The 19833-nt window shown below is 45.0% G+C and overlaps 1 protein-coding gene across 2 annotated transcripts in view; it reads left to right on the forward strand.

Moving 5' to 3' along the window:
- PIKFYVE (phosphoinositide kinase, FYVE-type zinc finger containing) overlaps positions 1-19833 on the forward strand; it is a 921889-nt gene that overhangs the window by 12281 nt on the left and 889775 nt on the right. For both annotated transcript variants that reach the window (XM_068244945.1, XM_068244946.1), the window contains exon 5: positions 511-651. In XM_068244945.1, coding sequence (XP_068101046.1) covers positions 511-651 — 141 coding nt within the window. The remainder of the gene's footprint in view (positions 1-510; positions 652-19833) is intronic.

Below are 19833 nucleotides of genomic sequence, written 5' to 3' on the forward strand. Positions count from 1 at the left end.
AGAAAGAGAGCTTTAAAATGATATCCATCTTTCCATAGTTACATTGTATTACACAGGGCGACTTTTTCTCAAAGTCAGCAGCTCCATTCAGCAGAATGGAGCTGCTGACTTTAGGAAAAAGTCGCCCTGTGTAATACAATGTAACTATGAAAAGATGGATATCATTTTAAATACATTACGCTAAGCGTAACCCTGTTTACCTCTAATTGCGACTTTTATAATAGGCACCTATGGCAGCACCGTTTTTTCCATAAGGGCTCCTGCACCCTTTTTTCCTGATTCGAAGTAAAGTAGTATCCTGGCTCTTTCAGTGGAAGACCAGCCATACGAGTACATGTGTTAAGAATTTTACCCCTTCTTTGCCTATGCAGTCATGCTTTTTCTTTCCCTGCCTGTAAAGATGCACTACACCTGTAACCCTTTCTGCCTCTAGTTTTACTCTGCACTTCGCATATTTTGTACCTGTTTACTTGTGACACACTTCTCCCATTTTCTATTTTTAATCTATAGGAAAAAGAGTTTCTGAAGAATTATGTTCAAAGAATAGTAGACGTACGGCCAACTCTGGTTCTGGTGGAGAAGACTGTGTCTAGGATAGCTCAAGATATGCTGTTAGAACATGGCATAACATTGGTCATCAATGTTAAACCGGTATATACATAAAATCTAAGGCAAAATATATCAACATTCATTGAGTTCTTATTTTATACGGGAACTATTCAAGTTACACTGAAGCGGGGAAAAAAACTTGTGATACATTGAATTGTATGTGTAAAATGGATACCGTATTTTCCGCCGCATAAGACACACTTTTTCTCCTCAAAAAATAGGGAGGAAAAGTTCCTGCGTCTTAAACGGCAAAGGTAGGGAATCCCTGACTTACAAACGCCCGTCTATAAGAACCGCCGCTACGTCGGGGATTACCTGCCTTTGTGTGCTTGCGACTCCACGTGTCTTCCTTCCTCCCCCTTGTCTTTCCTGGCTCGTCCGGGGGAAGTGTGAATAGCGGCCACTTCTTCAACCTTCGCCATGCTCCTGCGCTGATCCCAAACTATTGTGCTCCCCACCGCTGGCCTCCTCTCTCTCCCTCTTGTGTCTCTGACCCTCCTGGGTGTTGAAGTGAGTAGCGGCAGGCGGCATCTTGCTTTCGCAATGTACCTGTGATGACTGCAGACATTTGTCTCCCCTGCACTTCTTACTATAGCGAGCGGCTTGAATTGTGTCATCAGTTCAAGCTTCTCGCTAAAGCAAGTAGTGCAGGGGAGGCAGATGTCTGCAGTCGTGGGCACATTGCGAAGGTAAGCTGCCGCCTGCCACTGCTCACTACAACACCCAGGGGGCGGAGATACAAGGGGAGGGAGAGGAGGCGGGCAAGGGGGGGGGGGCACAATGGTCTGGGATCAGTGTGAGAGCATGGCGAAGGTAAGTTGCCACTATTCACACTTCACAGGGGGAGTGTGAAGGTACGCGAGGAAGGGCACACAGGAGAACCCATGGAGAACACAGGAGGACACAGGAAGACACATAGGGGATACATGGGGACACATGGGGGGGCACAGGAGGACACATGAAGACACATGGGATACACAGGAGGACACCATCTGGGAGAGAACTTGTAAGAAGACGCTTCTGGAACATGGATGGCACCAGGTTTCGTATATATATTTTTTTTCCTGCTTTTTGCCCTCTAAACCTAGGTGCGTCTTATATTCCGATATGTCTTATACGGCGGAAATACGGTAATTAATAGAATATTAGTAGTAAAGAAAAGAGTCTTCTGTTTTTATTTTCAGGTATATAGCTTTTTTTTTTTCATAGCATTGCATCATTCTACCATATTTGCAGTTTACAAACCACACTATGGCTATCATTCATAAAGCATTACCGCATGCAGTAATGCTGAAAACAGCTGACTTTACCGAGTACTTAGCAAAATGTAAATTCATAAAAGCTGGTACTGCATGAAAAGCTCAAATTACCGAGCAGTGAGGTAAATTACCGCCTTGTGCGGTGATTATCTCAACACATGTCACTAAATGTCAATTCATAAAGATTAGAGCAGGCGGTATTGGGACGGAGAATACCGCTTGCTTGGAGGAGGCGATAAGCAGTGGCGTAGCTACAAACCTCTGGGCCCCGATGCGGAATCTGGATGTGCCCCCCCGGCAACAACAGCCCCCCCTCCCCCGGCAACACCCGACGGATGCACACACATATCAAAATCCCTATAGCCAGCTATAGGTACCCCCAGTATAGGTAGTCAGGCATAGGTAAGCCAGTATAGTTGCCCCCGGTATAGGTGAGATAGGCAGGCGCCGCCGGTATAAGTTAGATAGATAGGTGCCCCCAGTACAGGTTAGCTAGGTGGGTGCCTCTAATATAGGTAGCCAGAATAGTTGCCCCCAGCGTAGGTTAGATAGGTAGGTGCCCCCAGTATAGGTTAGTTAGGTAGGTGCCTCCAATATAGGTAGCCAGTTTAGTTGCCACCTGTATAGGCTAGCTAGGTGCCCCCAATACAGGTTAGATAAGTAAGTGCCCCCAGTATAGGTTAGATAGGTAGGTGCCCCAGTATAAATTAGATTAGGTCGGTGCCCCCTAGTATAGGTTAGATGAGGTAGCTGCCCCCCAGTATAGGTTAGATTAGGTAGCTGCCCCCCAGGATAGATTAGGTAGCTGCCCCCAGGATAGATTAGGTAGGTGCCCCCCAGTATAGGTTAGATGAGGTAGCTGCCCCCCAGGATAGATTAGGTAGCTTCCCCCCAGGATAGATTAGGTAGCTGCCCCCCAGGATAGATTGGGTAGCTGCCCCCCAGGATAGATTAGGTAGCTGCCCCCCAGGATAGATTAGGTAGCTGCCCCCCAGGATAGATTAGGTAGGTGCCCCCCAGTATAGGTTAGATTAGGTAGCTGCCCCCCCAGGATAGATTAGGTAGCTGCCCCCCAGGATAGATTAGGTAGCTGCCCCCCAGTATAGGTTAGATTAGGTAGCTGCCCCCCAGTATAGGTTAGATTAGGTAGCTGCCCCCCAGGATAGATTAGGTAGCTGCCCCCCAGGATAGATTAGGTAGCTGCCCCCCAGGATAGATTAGGTAGCTGCCCCCCAGGATAGATTAGATAGCTGCCCCCCAGGATTAGGTTAGAATAGGTAGGTGCCCCCCAGGATAGATTAGGTAGCTGCCCCCCCCAGGATTAGGTTAGATTAGGTAGCTGCCCCCCAGGATAGATTAGGTAGCTGCCCCCAGGATAGATTAGGTAGGTGCCCCCCAGTATAGGTTAGATTAGGTAGCTGCCCCCCAGAATAGATTAAGTAGCTGCCCCCCAGGATAGATTAGGTAGGTGCCCCCCAGTATAGGTTAGATTAGGTAGCTGCCCCCCAGGATTAGGTTAGATTAGGTAGGTGCCCCCCAGGATAGATTAGGTAGCTGCCCCCAGGATAGATTAGGTAGGTGCCCCCCAGTATAGGTTAGATTAGGTAGGTGCCCCCCAGGATAGATTAGGTAGGTGCCCCCCAGGATAGATTAGGTAGCTGCCCCCCAGGATTAGGTTAGATTAGGTAGCTGCCCCCCAGGATTAGGTTAGATTAGGTAGCTGCCCCCCAGGATAGATTAGGTAGGTGCCCCCCAGTATAGGTTAGATTAGGTAGGTGCCCCCCAGGATAGATTAGGTAGCTGCCCCCCAGGATAGGGCAGGTAGGTAGGTGCCCCGTCCCCATAATGGAGGGGGGGCCGCAGCCGCGGGGAGGGCAGCCCGACCTCTCCCTCCCTTCCTCTCCCCCGCCCCCCCCCCCCCCTCAGATGCAGAGTAAGCTGCTCACGGAAGCGCTGTAGGCAGAACTCACCTCCGTCCCTGGTCCAATCGCCGCTGATCTCCTCTCTGGCTGGCTCTGCATAGATGCTGTTACGCACGCAGCTTCCTGTTTAGCCGGAAGCTGCGTGTGTAACAACATCTATGCAGAGCCAGCCAGAGAGGAGATCAGCGGCGAGTGGAACGCAGGGAGGTGAGTTCTGCCTACAGCGCTTCCGTGAGCCGCTCACTCTGCATCTGAGGGGGGGGGGGGGGGGGGGGGCGGGGAGAGGAAGGGAGGGAGAGGTCGGGCTGCCCTCCCTGCGGCTCCCTCCTACCAGCGCGCATGGCCCTCCAAACGGAGATGGGCCCCCCGTGCCCCTCCCCCGCCTCCTCAGGAGCCGGGCCCTGTCGCCAAGGCGATCGCTGCGACCACGGGCCCTACGCCCTTGGCGATAAGCATGCGGATAAGAGCAAAGTATGTAGAAATGTATAGGAAGGTTTGAAAAAATGGAGGAGTACACACCAATAATATAAGTCTTTAAACAGCTATATAATACAAAATATACAAACTTTATTAATCAATCATTTTAGACATTAAAAATTTCACCGATCCATCAGGGCCCACATCACCCACCCCCAGAGTCCCCCCAACGTCCTACCCACCAATACAAATGGACTAACCTACAATTCTAACCCTCAGATGACTAGATTGTAGCTATCTAGCTCAAACAGCAGTGATAGTTCAAATTATACCCTACTGCAGTCTATCACAAATTGATGATGAAAGAAATCGTATAGGTATAAGCTTGCAAGCCTAAAACTCCAAAAAAAGCAAGGGATTCCTTCCAGCAACATAAAAGATAGGGGGATTAATCAGCAGATGAGTGCTTTCCTTGGAATTTGACTTAAATGTCACAGTGATGCAGCCAATAAGCCCAAGCAATGTCCAGCAGCATGCACAAGCGTGTCAGCAGAATGCTCCACAAGCTGTTAGTAAAAGAAGCATATGTCAGATAAAGCAGCGTTTGCAAACAAATTGGTCTCAGTTGGACATTGCATGCACAGCAGAGTAGATGGTTGCAGTTGTCAGATATGTGATGCAGACTCAAACATCACCAATAAAGTGCTTAAAGAAAACCTGAACTGAAAATTAAAAGTCAAAATAAGCATACACAAGTCATACTTACCTTCCATGTAGTCTACTCCTCAGTGTCTTTCTCCTGTCCCGCGTCCTATTTGTTCACTGTGATCAAGGGAATTTTCCGTCCTCCATTTTGAAAATGGCCATTACCCATAACAGCTTTCTGGTCAGCACACAGTTAAACTGTAACATCACCCACTTGAGCCATAGGGAAACATGGACATTACCTGGTACATCAGTTTTCCTCCCAGCTATAACTGACAGCAACTGATATTTTACTGACAGCAACTGATATATTTCAGATCTGACAAAATATTGTCAGAACTGGAAGGGGTCACTGTAAGAAGAAAATGGTGATCTTCTGAGAGGAACTGATGGCAAGGTAAGTATTTAATGTTCATTTGAAGTTACCTCATGTGTTTATTTTAAATATTTTTACTCAGTACAGGTTCTCTTTAAGTTCATAAGTCCCATCACTCGAATGAAGCCATTAAAGCAGCGTTTGCAAACAAAGTAGCCTCAGTTGCACATTGCATACACAGCAGCAAGTAGATGGTTGCAGTTATCATAAGTGTGATGCAGACGCAAAGATCACATGAAGTTCTTGAACTCATAAGTCCCATCATTCAGATGAAGCCATTGACTGAATGAATAAATGAGTAAGGTTGTGCTGCTCACCATATTGATGTTTCAAAAGAGTCCAGGCAGCGGATCCACAACATGCAATGCTCGTGCAGGGTACTGACATCCGATATTAGCAGACTGTCTCTAGTAAGGCTGCTGGCAGCTAAAGTCCAAGGGTCGGGCAGGCGTGCGGGCACATGCAGGAGCGTCGGGATGAGCCCATCATGACCAGGAACACAAGGCCACGTGTAGCCTTGACATGTTTCGCTAGCGTCTGCTAGCTTCCTCGGAAGGCGTGGCTTGCCTAAACCTCTAGCCATAAGGCTTAAATTCATTTCTCTATGCATGTAGGCGGGAATGCGGCCGCCCCCAGCCGCCACATCATCCCACTGCCCTGCCCCTCCCCACAAACCCGCCAGCCAATCGCGGGCAGGAAGGAGGACGGACGGATGGTAGGACGCGCGGACCAATGGGACCAGCGCCTGCCCCAAGCCATCTCCACGGCAACCAACAGTCGCAGGTCCGGAGCAGCGAGCGGGCCCTCCATAGCCAAGAGACAGGCGGGCACAGCTGCAAAGAGGCAGAAGAGCCACCACACTGCCTTCCCCTGCATACAAACATACCTAAATACTTATCATTTTAGCAAATAATCATAGAAGAAGAACACAAAATATGTTTGTGGATGTAGATAGGCTTCTATACCATAATTAACCTTATTCCTAGCAGCAACACAGTTGCTCACTACTGTCACTCTCTGACCAAAATCTATTGCCATAATAACATTGTTCAAAATTGCCCGTGATATAGAACCGGCTACACACCACACGGGACAGCAATAAACACTCAGGACGGTCCAGGACCACCAGCGCCCCACAAAGCACCAGGGAACAGCCGACAGCAAAAATCAATTGTGTGGGCAAAAAGAATGCAAAACCCTCCATCTCATTGAGACCAGGCGGAGCCGTGGCCTGTAGATTAAAAATCCATCAACATTTTCTTTGTTGTAGAAGTCGATCAGGATTACCCCCTCTAATGGAGCCATGAATCCTGTCGAGCCCCGCCACTTTAAGACCCCTTGCATACCCATTGTGATATTGCTTGAAGTGTAAGCCCACCGGGGAAACCGAATGAATGTTTTTACTACTTTGTAAATGTACAGAGATGCGTTCTTTTAATTCACGTGTGGTTTTTCCCACATAAAATGCCCTACAGGGACACATTAGTAGGTATACCACAAACTTCGTGGCACAGTTCACATAATGTGCCAAATTCCATATCCCCCACTGGGCAACACCACAGAGCGACCAACATGCATATATCTGCAGAATTATTATTATTATTATTATTATTTATTTATAAAGCGCCAACATATTCCGTGGCGCTGTACAATGTAAGAAAACAAACAAGGGATACATAACGATACAGACAATGATATACATCAAATATGAACACTGATACAAAATACAGCACTGCTGATTACAATTTGATTTAACATGATGACTAAAATGTATAAATGTCTAACAGTGTGCAAGCAATTAAATTAATAACAGTCCATGACAGAAAAGGATGAGAGCCCTGCCCTTGCGAGCTTACAATCTAAAGGAATGGGGTGGAAACAAGAGGTGGGGATGTATACAGTATATGTACAGGCAGTGCACAATTAGGTTTTTTAGTGGGTGCATGGCCTAAGCTAGAGAATATGCTTGTCGGAAAAGGTGGGTTTTGAGGGAGCGTTTAAAAATTTCAAAGGTGGGAGAGTGGCGAATGTGTTGTGGAAGGGCATTCCAGAGGAGGGGTGAGGCACGTGAGAAGTCTTGTACACGTGAATGTGAGGAGGTAATTGTAGAAGAGGATAGAAGAAGCTCGTGTGCAGATCTGAGATTGCGGTTGGGTTGGTATCTGGAGACTAGTGAGGAGATGTACAGGGGAGAGAGATTGTGGAGAGCTTTGTAGGTTAGGGTTAAGAGTTTGAACTGAATCCTCTCATTAATTGGTAGCCAGTGAAGAGCTTGACGGAGAGGGTCAGCAGAGGAAGAGCGAGAGGAGAGATGAATGAGTCGAGCAGCAGAGTTCAGTACAGAATTGAGCGGTGTTAGTCGGTTAGTTGGAAGTCCACCCAGCAATATATTGCAATAGTCCAATCGAGATATAATAAGAGCATGTACTAACATTTTGGTTGTGTCATGGGAGAGAAAAGGTCGGATACGTGCTATGTTTTTCAGTTGGAAATGGCAGGAGCTGGTTAGGGAGTTAATGTGAGGAGTAAATGAGAGAGAAGAATCAAATATTACCCCCAAGCACCGTGCTTTGGGAACTGATGTTATAGACATGTTGTTAACATTTATTGTAATATCAGGCAAAGGGGTGGACAGGGATGGTGGAAAGACTATTAGTTCAGTTTTATTAATATTAAGTTTTAAGAAGCAAGAGGACATGAAAGAGGAAATAGCGGCCAGGCAGTCGGGAACCCGTGTGAGGAGGGAGTTAAGGTCTGGGGCCGAGAGGTACAGTTGTGTATCGTCTGCATATAGGTGGTATTGGAAACCAAATGAGCTAATTAAGTTACCAAGACCGTGCATGTAGATGGAGAAGAGGAGGGGACCCAGGACAGAGCCTTGAGGTACCCCTACAGACAGATGATGTGAAGAGGAGGCCTGATCTGAATAAGAAACAGTGAGAGGTAGGAAGATATCCAGGAGAGAGAGAGGTCCTTTATTCCTATAGATGAAAGGATCTGTAGTAGAGTGTGGTCGACAGTGTCGAATGCTGACAGATATAGAAGGATGAGTATGGAATAATAGCCTTTGGATTTAGCTGTGAGGAGATCATTAGCTACTTTGGTGAGGGCTGTTTCTGTGGAGTGGTTTGGCCGGAATCCAGATTGGAACTGATCAAGCAAGGAATTTGCAGATAAATACTGCCTTAGTTCAGCATGAATGTGGCGTTCAAGTAATTTAGATGCAAATGGAAGAAGTGACACTGGGCGGTAGTTAGCAAGGTCGGTGGGGTCTAGAGATGGTTTTTTAAGTAGTGGTGTTACAACAGCCCTCTTGAGTGAGGATGGAAAAATTCCGGTGGAGAGGGATAGGTTAAACAGCAATGTTAGGGCAGGGATGAGGGATGTGGATAGCTGTGGAATGAGATGTGATGGGATAGGATCCAACGAACAGGTGGTTAGATGGGATTTGGAGATAAGGGAAGAGTGCGAATGTTCGGAGAGTGGAGAGAAACTGGAAAGAGAGCAGTCAACAAGAGGAGTGGAGATGAAGTTTGATGTCTGCGTGGAAAACACACTACGGATTTTTGCAATTTTATCTGTAAAGTATGTTGCAAATTCTTCAGCTGATAAGCATGAAGAAGGAGGAGGAGGGGGTGGACGGAGAAGGGAGTTGAAAGTACTGAACAGGCGCTTTGGATTGTGCAAGTGGGAGGATATGAGGGAGGAGAAGTATGATTGTTTGGCTGGATAGTGTAATGGTTAAGGGCTCTGCCTCTGACACAGGAGACCTGGGTTCAAATCTCGGCTCTGCCTGTTCAGTAAGCCAGCACCTATTTCAGTAAGGAGTTTCTTGGGCAAGTCTCCTTAACACTGCTACTGCCTACTGAGTGCGCTCTAGTGGCTGCCTCGCAAGCGCTTTGAGTCCGACAGGAGAAAGGCGCTATACAAATACTGCCATTATTATTGTTTTGCAGAAGAGAGAGCGGTTTTAAACTTGTTCAACTCTTTTTTGTAAGTAATGAAATCCTCATTAGTATTAGTTTTTCTCCAACGGCGTTCAGCTACCCTAGAGCACCCCTTTAGCTGTTTAGTAGCTTTGGTCAGCCAGGGTTGACGACTGAAACGGTGTGGGCGGACATTGGTGAGGGGTGTGATTTCATCCATGACTTGCATGATTGAGCAGTGATAGTGTGCAGCTGCTGAGTCAGGGTCAGTGAATGGTTGTTTAAGGAGAGGTGCCAAGGCATCAGAGACAGATTGCATGTCTGTTGCGGTAGTTCCTGCGTGTATATGAGTGTGCTTGAGGCAGGGTGGTAGGAAGAGAGGAGGAGAGAGAGAAGTTTAGTAAGTTATGATCAGAGAGCGGGAGAGGAGTATTAGTGAAATCAGTGATAGAACAGAGACAAGTGAATATGGGGTCAAGTGTATGACCATTAGAGTGAGTTGGAGCAGTGGACCACTGAGACAGGCCGTAGGAGGAAGTAAGTGACAGAAGTGTAGTGGCGGCAGAATTGTTGGTGTCAACATGAATGTTAAAGTCGCCCATAATGATGGTAGGGATATCGGAGGACAGGAACTGGAGGAGCCATGCAGAGAAGTGATCTAGGAAGAAGGAAGCAGGGCCAGGAGGGCGGTAGATTATTGAAATCTGGAGGTTAGAGGGAGAGTATAGACGGACTGCATGGACTTCAAAGGAAGGTAGAGAAAGAGAAGGAATGGGGGTGAGTGGCTTGAAGGAGCATCTATCAGAGAAAAGAATGCCCACACCACCGCCATGTTTATTCCCACTTCTAGGCGTGACTAAAGTTGAATCCCACATAAGAGAGGGTGGCAGGTGAGACCGTGTCAGAAGGCGTCAGCCATGTTTCTGTGACCCCAAAGAAGGTGAAGGCGTTGGAATTGAAAAGGTCATGGATGAATGGAAGTTTGTTGCAGACTGAGCGGGCATTCCAGAGAGCAGCAGAGATAGGTGGGGGACGAGGGGGGAGAAGAGGAATATTAATAAGGTTGTGGCAGTTTCGGTGTGCATGTGGTTGGCTGTTTGCAGTGCGATTAGTGTGCAAGAGTGAGGAGCAAGCCGGCAGAGAGGGTCCGGGGTTTGGTGAAATGTCACCTGCAGAAAGGAGTAATAGGAGGCAGAGAGAGCGGAGGATAGGGTGGGATTTAGATTTATGGGTAGTTGGAGTATGAAATGTATAGCGAGGTTGTATGAATAAGAAAGTTTTGTGAGAAGCAACCTGTGGAGATGATAAAAGAGAGGGAGAAATGTAGAGCGTGTTGCTGACAGCAAGAGGATGCAGTGAGTGTACAGATTTGAGAATAGCAGGGGAAAGCAGGCTAATCATGAAGAGCAGAGACCACATTGTACAAACCGTGAATCAGATTGCTAAAGTCTTGTGTCTGCTCCTTCTGGTCTCCTCTGGCTTAATTCTGGTTTAATTCGGTCGTTCTCTTTGTACTTAGAAACCGGTGTACTTTGAAATACCAGTGCATAAATCGACCAAGGTCTAATCGACTTAGAGTTGCATTTATATAGTAAGCCTGATAAGCCTATGCTTAGCAGGCCTGATTGTGGACTGACTGATGCAGGTGAGGGAATGAGCTCAGCCTGCAGCAGATCACAGTACAACTCAGGTAATTAAGCAGGAAGCTGCTTAATTGTCTATAGGTGTTGGGGCCAAATTAGCATGGAGCCAGAGGAGAGCAGACTAACTCATGGAATATACAAAGCCAGTCACTTAGCTATAGTAAAATTCAAAGTATTACAGCACTTCAGAATATTCACAGATTGCAGTAAAATCGAAAGATCACGTAAGCGCATATCATACCATAAGAGTTAGATTGCGTTCACAGAAGGATTGCAGTAAAATCGAAAGTTCACGTAAGCGCATATCATACCATAAGAGTTAGATTGCGTTCACAGAAGGATTGCAGTAAAATCGAAAGTTCACATAAGCGCATATCATACCATAAGAGTTAGATTGCGTTCACAGAAGGATTGCAGTAAAATCGAAAGTTCACGTAAGCGCATATCATACCATAAGAGTTAGATTGCGTTCACAGCGTCTGCATTTATATGTTCCCAAAACCTCCTGACAGTGACGTTTCTCATGTTCCTCAAAGTGACCACTTACCAAGGAGTCTCTTAAAGAGGAACTGAACTTTAGATTGCAAAACACACCAACAAAATCCTTTTAAAAAATCATAGGCAAAATGTGAATAAAAAATGATTACTAACATGTAAATAAAATGTATAACATAAATCTTTTAATAAGTCACTCCCACCTCTGATTTAGCCTGCCACGGCAGACTCCCAGGGAACACTGGGAGACCTTCTTGTATGTCAGCAAAATCCGCCCACCACTCTCTGCTCACATGCTGTTTACCAACTACGTCATCAGGTGGCGCCTGGTCGGACTCGGCAGCATGACAGTATGACAGAACGAGCAGAGCAGAAGAGCGGCCAGACAGCGAGCAGAAAGATAAGAGGGATCGAGAGAGAAGCAAGCCATCCGTGGAGGAAGGGCAGAGTACATTATGGAGGGAGAAGAGAGAAGCTGGAAGAGGAGTGGAGGGACAGGGCACAATAGCCCAGCATACTAACAGAGTGGAGACTGATCTGCACGCTTGAGATCATAGAAGAAAGACACCCCCATCCCCCTGCACAGCAGAGACCCCAGCAGACGGGGAAGGAAGAGGGGCCTGAAAACAGGGCAGAAAGCACAACAGGGAGCCTAGCAGCCATGAGAGCCAAGCAGAGAGAGGACAGGAGTGAGACCAGCAGGAGGCAATGAATGTGTTTGTGTTATAATCAACATTGCCTGTTTACATCTACCACACACTGCCTGTCCCTGTATACTAGACATTATCTCTCTCTATACATGTTTACTCTCACTGTAAGCCCTTGCTACCTGTTAGTCAGTGCATATCATGGGTAACATAGTACCATTCACTGTATTAACTTTTTATTTTTACTGTATTACTTGACATGTCAGTGTATATTACTCCCTGGAACACAGTACCTCTTACTGTATACACATATTGCCTGATGTTGAAGATTGGATATGTTACCTCATACTGCTTGCTGCTCATAACACAATATCTATCATTGCATGGTGCCCACATTGCCTGTTACTGTATACTACATTCTTGTGTCACTGCACACTACTTCCCACACCACATAGTACTTCCCACAACATGTATTACTTTTAATTTCTTACGACATGCAGCACCCCCGCTAGGTATATGTGCCTTCAGTATAGGGCTAGTTATATGTGCTTTCGGTATAGGTTAGTTGGGTATAAATGCCTTCAGTATAGGTTAGCTGGGTATATTTGCCTCAGTATAGGTAGCTGGGTATATGTGCCTCAGTATAGGTTAGCTGGGTATATGTGCCTCAGTATAGGTTAGCTGGGTATATGTTCCTTTAGTATAGGTTAGCTGGGTATATGTGCCTTTAGTATAGGTTAGCTGGGTATATGTGCCTCAGTATAGGTCAGCTGGGTATATGTGCCTCAGTATAGGTAGCTGTGTATATGTGCCTCAGTATAGGTTAGCTGGGTATATGTGCCTCAGTATAGGTTAGCTAGGTATATGTGCCTTTAGTATAGGTAAGCTGGGTATATGTGCCTCAGTATAGGTAAGCTGGGTATATGTGCCTCAGTATATGTAGCTGGGTATATGTGCCTCAGTATAGGTTAGCTGAGGAAGAAAGGGTTGTTTGACCTCTGTACTCGACAGAGGGAGCTATCTTGACAATACCGATGTAAAGTATAGACAAAGTATGTTAGTTAGTTGGTGCTGCTCCTTTGAAAAGCCACTCTGGGTGGTGAAGATATCTGTAAAGGACAAGGGGGGAAAAGGGAGGGGGAGAGCGCACTCAATAGACAATTTGAGAAAACTGGTTAGCCAACCGTGGAATAATCTCACCTGCGATTCTTGCCGATTAGCCCATATGGGTTGGTCGGCTGAAGAGCTTTTGTCCCACTCAGAACCGGGGACCAGGTCTTTCCAGCGATCTTCCTCCACAAGATGTACTGGCACGTATGCTTCTCCGTCCGCTGAACTTCAGTCCTGGATCAGAGGTAATTCCACTCCTCGCAGATGCTACCTACCGCTATAGGCGGCCGCATTTATGCATAGGAGTGTCTGCACAGAGGTGTCTTGGATGTGCAGGAGGGATCAGGTTTGTGCCTATAATACTCCACGCAGCTCTGTATGCTTTACACTTGTAAGCCACAGGCTGCAGGAACTCTTGGAGCCAGGAACTGTCTGTTTGTGTGAGGAGTAATGGCTGAGAGAAACTCCACTCTGCGTGTCTTGCACAAGCAAGCAGCAGGCACCTGGAGGTAAGTTTGTGAGCTGACAAGCAAGTGCGGGGTAGAAAGGATAAAAGGCGGCTGCCGTGTAGTGTAGTTAAAAGTATTTATTCTAATAAACAGCAACACGTTTCCGAGAGCTCAACTCTCTTTCATCAGGCTAAAATATTAGTTACAAAGTAACACGTTTTAAATACTTAATGTCACATGACACAGGGTTTGAATTAGCCAACCCCCCATCAATATGCAAATGTGTTAATAGACCAAGATGCATAGCAGCTTAAGATAATGCTCACCATAGGTGTGTAATATTCACAGTGAGAGGGGTATATAATAGAGCACAGATTAAACCACACAAGATTAAACCACACATGCTAGCACCTTCTAAAAGTGAACACACAAGGATCTGGCTCCCATGATAGAGTAGTGCCAAAAGGCACTGATTGCAAGAATCAAAGACATAAGACTGGGTCTATCTTACAAGCGGTGTTTTAAGCTGACGGAGATGAAACATGTGGTTGTATTAGTTTACCTGGCATATCACCTTTGAAAAGCATTGGCAGGGTTTCTTGGTCAAATAAACCAATTTGGAGTGCTACAAAATATCATACTGTGTACAAAAAAATCAGAATAAGGGAGGAAAGAGGAAATATGCAAATATAATTCTTGATAAGACCTTTTACTTTGGAGGGTGGCTTGCAATGTGTGAAAAACCAACAGGTGGCAGTATAGTTCCCAAATGGAATGTTTATGGTTTTAAATGGTTATAAGTTCTCTATGGCCACTAGATGGCATCCGGTTGGGATTTTGCTTCCCAAATCTATTAACACATGTGCATTTACACCATGAATAGCAGGATTCAGTGTTTAAAATATGTTTTTTATGTATACACACCTCCTGTATATTTATATAAATAAATAAGGAAATATAGAACCAGTTGTTAAAAAATACAATTTTTTTTTCTTTTTTCCTTTAAACTATGCAGGTGGATGATGATAAACAATAAATGAATGATAAAAAGTTCTGCTAGTAAAATTTTGCTATTTCCTTTAGTTTGACATGTTTTCTAATGCTATATTAAGTCCGTTTGGAGTTTCCATCTGCAGAATCCAGTATGTTTCTCTATTGCACAGGGCCCTAAAGCGATTAAATTTGTTTGTATCCAGAATCTGTTCCATAATAGTTATTTTCATTTTTCCATAATCTCTCATATGCATTTGATCATAGTGTTTTGATACGCTGTGTTTAGAATAACCTTTCTTGATGTTTTCCCTGTGTTTGTTTATTCGTTTGTGTAATGGTTGTTTGGTGCGGCCTATGTATTGGAGGCTACAAGGGCACTCCAACATATAGATAACATAATCACTTTTACATGTGAGGTGTTGATGGATAGGCCAACTTCTATTATTGACTTTTGAGTTGAAATTCTTTTTGTTATTCTCAATATTTTTGCAACAAAGGCACTTGTTCTTTTTGCAACTAAAATTTCCAATTGCTTTTTTGGTCCTTTCTTGTATTGGATTTGATGTTTCTAAAGGTTTAAGTCTGCTTGGCGCTATTATATTACGGATAGTCTTTCCCCTTCTAAAGGTGATTCTTGGTTTAATAGGTAAAATTGATTTTAATATTGGGTCATTAAGTAGTAGGTTCCAGTGTTTTTCTATGATAGCTCTGCACTCATTATGTTGGCTGGAAAAATTGATTATAAAGTTGAGATCTCTTTTTTTGTTAGTTTGTTCATTCACAGTTTTCTCCTTTTGTAGCAGGCAATCTTGTTGAGTGAGGTTGGCCGCTTTGGCTAAGGCATTGTCCACAATTTTGTTTGGGTATTTCTTATGCAGAAATCGTTTCTTCACTATTTCTGATTGGTCAACATAGTCCCTATTTGCGTGCAGTTTCTCCGTATTTCTTAAATTGTCCGTATGGAACATTTTTTAACCATGGTTTATAATGTTCACTGGTATAGTTCAAGTAACCATTACAATCAGTTTGTTTAAAAAATGTTTTTGTCGTAATCTTTTGTGTTTAATGATCAATGTAAATGGTCAAATCCAAAAAGTCTATGGTGGTCGGATGTATATTTGCTGTGAAGGAGAGTCCAAACTGATTTAGATTGAGATAAGTGATGCATTCTTTTAATTCTTCTTCTGTGCCTTGCCATATGCAGATAATATCATCAATGAATATTTTATGTAGGACCAGGTTCGCACCATAGGGATTGCTGGGAGACCAGATTAAAGTGTCTTCCAGCCAGCCCATATAAAGATTTGCAAAGCTTGGTGCGAACCTGGTCCCCATTGCCGTCCCTCTCGTCTGTAAATAAATAGCTCCTAAAAAACTAAAATAATTGGATTTCAAGATAAAATCAATCGATTCAATAATAAAATCTTTTTGCATACTTGGCATAAGTGGATCACCTTCCAGAAAATATGCAATTCCCTGGAGTCCTTTATCTTGGGGTATATTGCTGTAAAGGGAACATACATCTAAGGTGACCCATATGTAGTTTGGTTGCCATTTAATCTGTTCTAAAGAAGTAATGGTGTGTGTGGTATCTTTTAAATAAGCTGGCAGTGCCTTTACGAATTTCTGTAGATGTAAATCTATGAGATGACAACAACAACAACAACAAATAACATTTATAAAGTGCTTTTCTCCCATGGGACTCAAAGCGCATAAGCATGGCTCCGACCATTGTGGTACAGAGGAAGAATTTTATAAGTCTGGAAATGCCAGGCTAAACAGGTGGCTTTTCAGTCTGGATTTGAATAGCTCCAGGGATGGTGCTGTCTTTACTGGGTGTGGCAGGGAGTTCCAAAGAGTAGGGGCAGCATGACAGAAGGCTCTATCTCCAGATTTTTTGAGGTGCACTCTGGGAGTGACCAAGTTTATAGAACTTGCTGATCTGAGGTTGTGAGAGGTGTGGTGCAGCTTCAGCGGGTCCTTCATGTATCCAGGGCCCAGATTGTGCAGGGATTTGAATGTCAGCAGTCCAATCTTGAAGAGTATTCTCCATTCTACTGGTAGCCAGTGCAATGAGCGAAGGATCGGTGTAATGTGACAGTGGCGAGGCTGGTTTGTTAGCAATCTGGCAGCAGCATTCTGCACTAATTGCAGGCGATGCAGGTCCTTTTTGGGGAGGCCAGCATAAAGGGCATTGCAGTAGTCCAGCTGTGATGTGATGAAGGCGTGGACTAGGGTTGGAAGATCCTTTGGGGGAATCAGAGGTTTAATCTTTGCAATGTTCTTCAGATGAAAGAAGGAAGATTTAACTACAGATGAAATTTGGTTTCTGAAACTCAATTCCCCATCGATTAGTACTCCAAGGCTGCGCACAAGGTTGGAGCTGCTGATGTCTGAATTCCCAATCCAGATTGGTGTTGCTTTAGGATAGAGCTGTTTTGATGGCGAGTGCTGGCTTTGGACAAACAGGACCTCAGTTTTGTCAGCATTCAGTTTCAACCAGTTATCATTCATCCATGCCTGTAGCTCAGCTAAGCAAGAGTTTATTTTTGGGGTAGGGTCTGTTCCTCCAGGTTTGAAGGACAGGTGTGTGTCATCGGCGTAGCAGTGGTACGTCAGGCCATAACGTAGGATAAGTGTACCGAGTGGCAACATGTAGATTGCAAACAGCAGGAGGGATAGGATTGATCCTTGTGGCACTCCGAATTGTAGAGGTACAGGTTTGGACATTATAGGACCTAGGGATATTCTCTGTGTTCTGTCAGTCAGGAATGATCTGAACCACTGGAGGACTGATCCACTGATGTCACAGTACTCCTGCAGTCTGTTAAGCAGGATTTCATGGTCAACTGTATCAAAAGCCGCTGAGAGATCCAACAGGATTAGGATGGAGCATTCCCCTCTGTCCCTTGCCATGAGCAGGTCGTTGCAGACTTGGATGAGGGCTGTTTCACAGCTGTGGTGTTTCTTAAAGCCAGATTGTAGAGGGTCCAGGATGTTGTTTACTGACAGCCTGGTTTCAAGTTGCCGATAGACAGCCTTTTCAATAACTGATGAGAGAGATTACACGTAATTGAATGAATTCCTGAGATGATCGGGCGTCCTGGCGGGTTTAATGAGTCTTTGTGGATCTTTGGCAGGTGGTAAAAGAAAGGGGTTTGTGGTGTTAATACTGTTAAAAAGTTTTGTTCATCTTTGGTAAGAACTTTGTTCTTGTAGGCTTCTGATATGAGTATATTGTATTTGCTTAGTAATATCTCAGTGGGGTCCTTACTATAGATTAGCTGGGTATATGTGCCTCAGTATAGGTAGCTGGGTATATGTGCCTTTAGTATAGGTTAGCTGGGTATATGTGCCTTTTAGTATAGGTTAGCTGGGTACATGTGCCTCAGTATAGGTAGCTGGGTATATGTGCCTCAGTATAGGTTAGCTGGGTATATGTGCCTCAGTATAGGTTAGCTGGGTATATGTGCCTCAGTATAGGTTAGCTGGGTATATGTGCCTTTAGTATAGGTTAGCTGGGTATATGTGCCTTTAGTGTAGGTTAGCTGGGTATATGTGCCTTTAGTATAGGTTAGCTGGGTATATGTGCCTTTAGTATAGGTTAGCTGGGTATATGTGCCTTTAGTATAGGTTAGCTGGGTATATGTGCGTTTAGTATAGGTCAGCTGGGTACATGTGCGTCAGGATAGGTAGCTGGGTATATGTGCGTCAGGATAGGTAGATGGGTATATGTGCGTCAGGATAGGTAGCTGGGTATATGTGCCTCAGGATAGGTAGCTGGGTATATGTGCCTCAGGATAGGTTAGCTGGGTATATGTGCCTTTAGTATAGGTTAGCTGGGTATATGTGCCTTTAGTATAGGTTAGCTGGGTATATGTGCCTTTAGTATAGGTAAGCTGGGTATAGGGCGGGCACACTTACCTCCCTCCAGCGGTGGCGTCCTGGTCTTCACTCCCTCTGCTTGGAGGGCAGATATGCAATTTGGCGGCTGAGGGAGGCTCCAGCGGGCAGCATGAGTGGAGGCTAAAGTTTTGCTTCCAGCGCCGCCCCCTAGCCATGACACTGTGTCATGGCAGAGCCACCCCTGGCCTCTCAGCTGCGCCTCTCTCCTCCTCTGATTGGCCGCGTTATCAGCGACCAGCAGCATAATCTGATAGTACGCGGACAGCTGCTGGCCGTAAAATTCAATGGGACACTGCCATGAGGCCGCGATCTACCAGTAGATCGCGATCAACCTATTGGGCAGCCCTGCACTACATACTGTGCACAGTACCTATTACCATGTATTCTCATCATCAGTGACTTTGTTTGACACTGTATGCTGGCTGCAGTTGACTACTACACACAGTTTTTGTAATTGCACTCATTATATCACTAACTTTGGGTGCTGCTGTCACTGCATAGGTCATACACTGGGTCTGATTTACCAAGGCACCTCCAAGGAACTATAACCACTCTCATTTGCTAAAGTCTCTGAAAAATGTAGTGTGGGTGCAGGTTTCTGATGTTTGTAGCCTCTCCTTCAGTTCATACACAGTGCGCCTGTCACACTAACACACACACTTCTCAGGACAACAGTGCAGAACTGAAGTGTGTACACGCAACAGAGACCTAGTACCAGTCAGTGCACTGAACGTTATGTTCATGTGACCGGTTACATCTTGCCACATACAACAAGAGACTGTGTCCTCAGCGTACTATTATTATTTAGTATTTATATAGCGCTGACATCTTCCGCAGCGCTGTACAGAGTATATATAGTCTTGTCACGAACTGTCCCTCAAAGGAGCTCACAGTCTAATTCTACCATAGTCATATGTCTATATTGTGTAGTAGTGCATGTATATTTTAGTCTAGGGCCAATTTCGGGGGAAGCCAAGTAACTTATCTGTATGTTTTGAGATGTGGGAGGAAACCGGAGTACCCAGGGGAAACCCACACCAACACGGGGAGAACATGCAAACTCCTTGCAGATGTTGATCTGGCTGGGATTCAAACCGGGGACCCAGCGATGCAAGACGAGCGCGCTAACCACTACGCCACCATGCTTTTTTTTTTTTTTTTTTTCGTTTCACTAATTTTTATTTTAGTATGGGTAAAAGTCAAACAAATCTCTATACATACAGATATTAAAGCAGGTACATACAGTATATAAAATATCAGTTATCATAGACAAGCAATTATGTAGTGTCTGAGTTATAGTATCTGGACTTAGCTCTTTTGTATTATCCGTCTGCATAGTCCAGATTATACTATCATGATAGTAAAAGTGGGCAATA

The sequence above is a fragment of the Hyperolius riggenbachi genome, chromosome 7 (genome assembly GCF_040937935.1).
Source record: "Hyperolius riggenbachi isolate aHypRig1 chromosome 7, aHypRig1.pri, whole genome shotgun sequence".
In the NCBI taxonomy this organism is placed as follows: Eukaryota; Metazoa; Chordata; class Amphibia; order Anura; family Hyperoliidae; genus Hyperolius; species Hyperolius riggenbachi.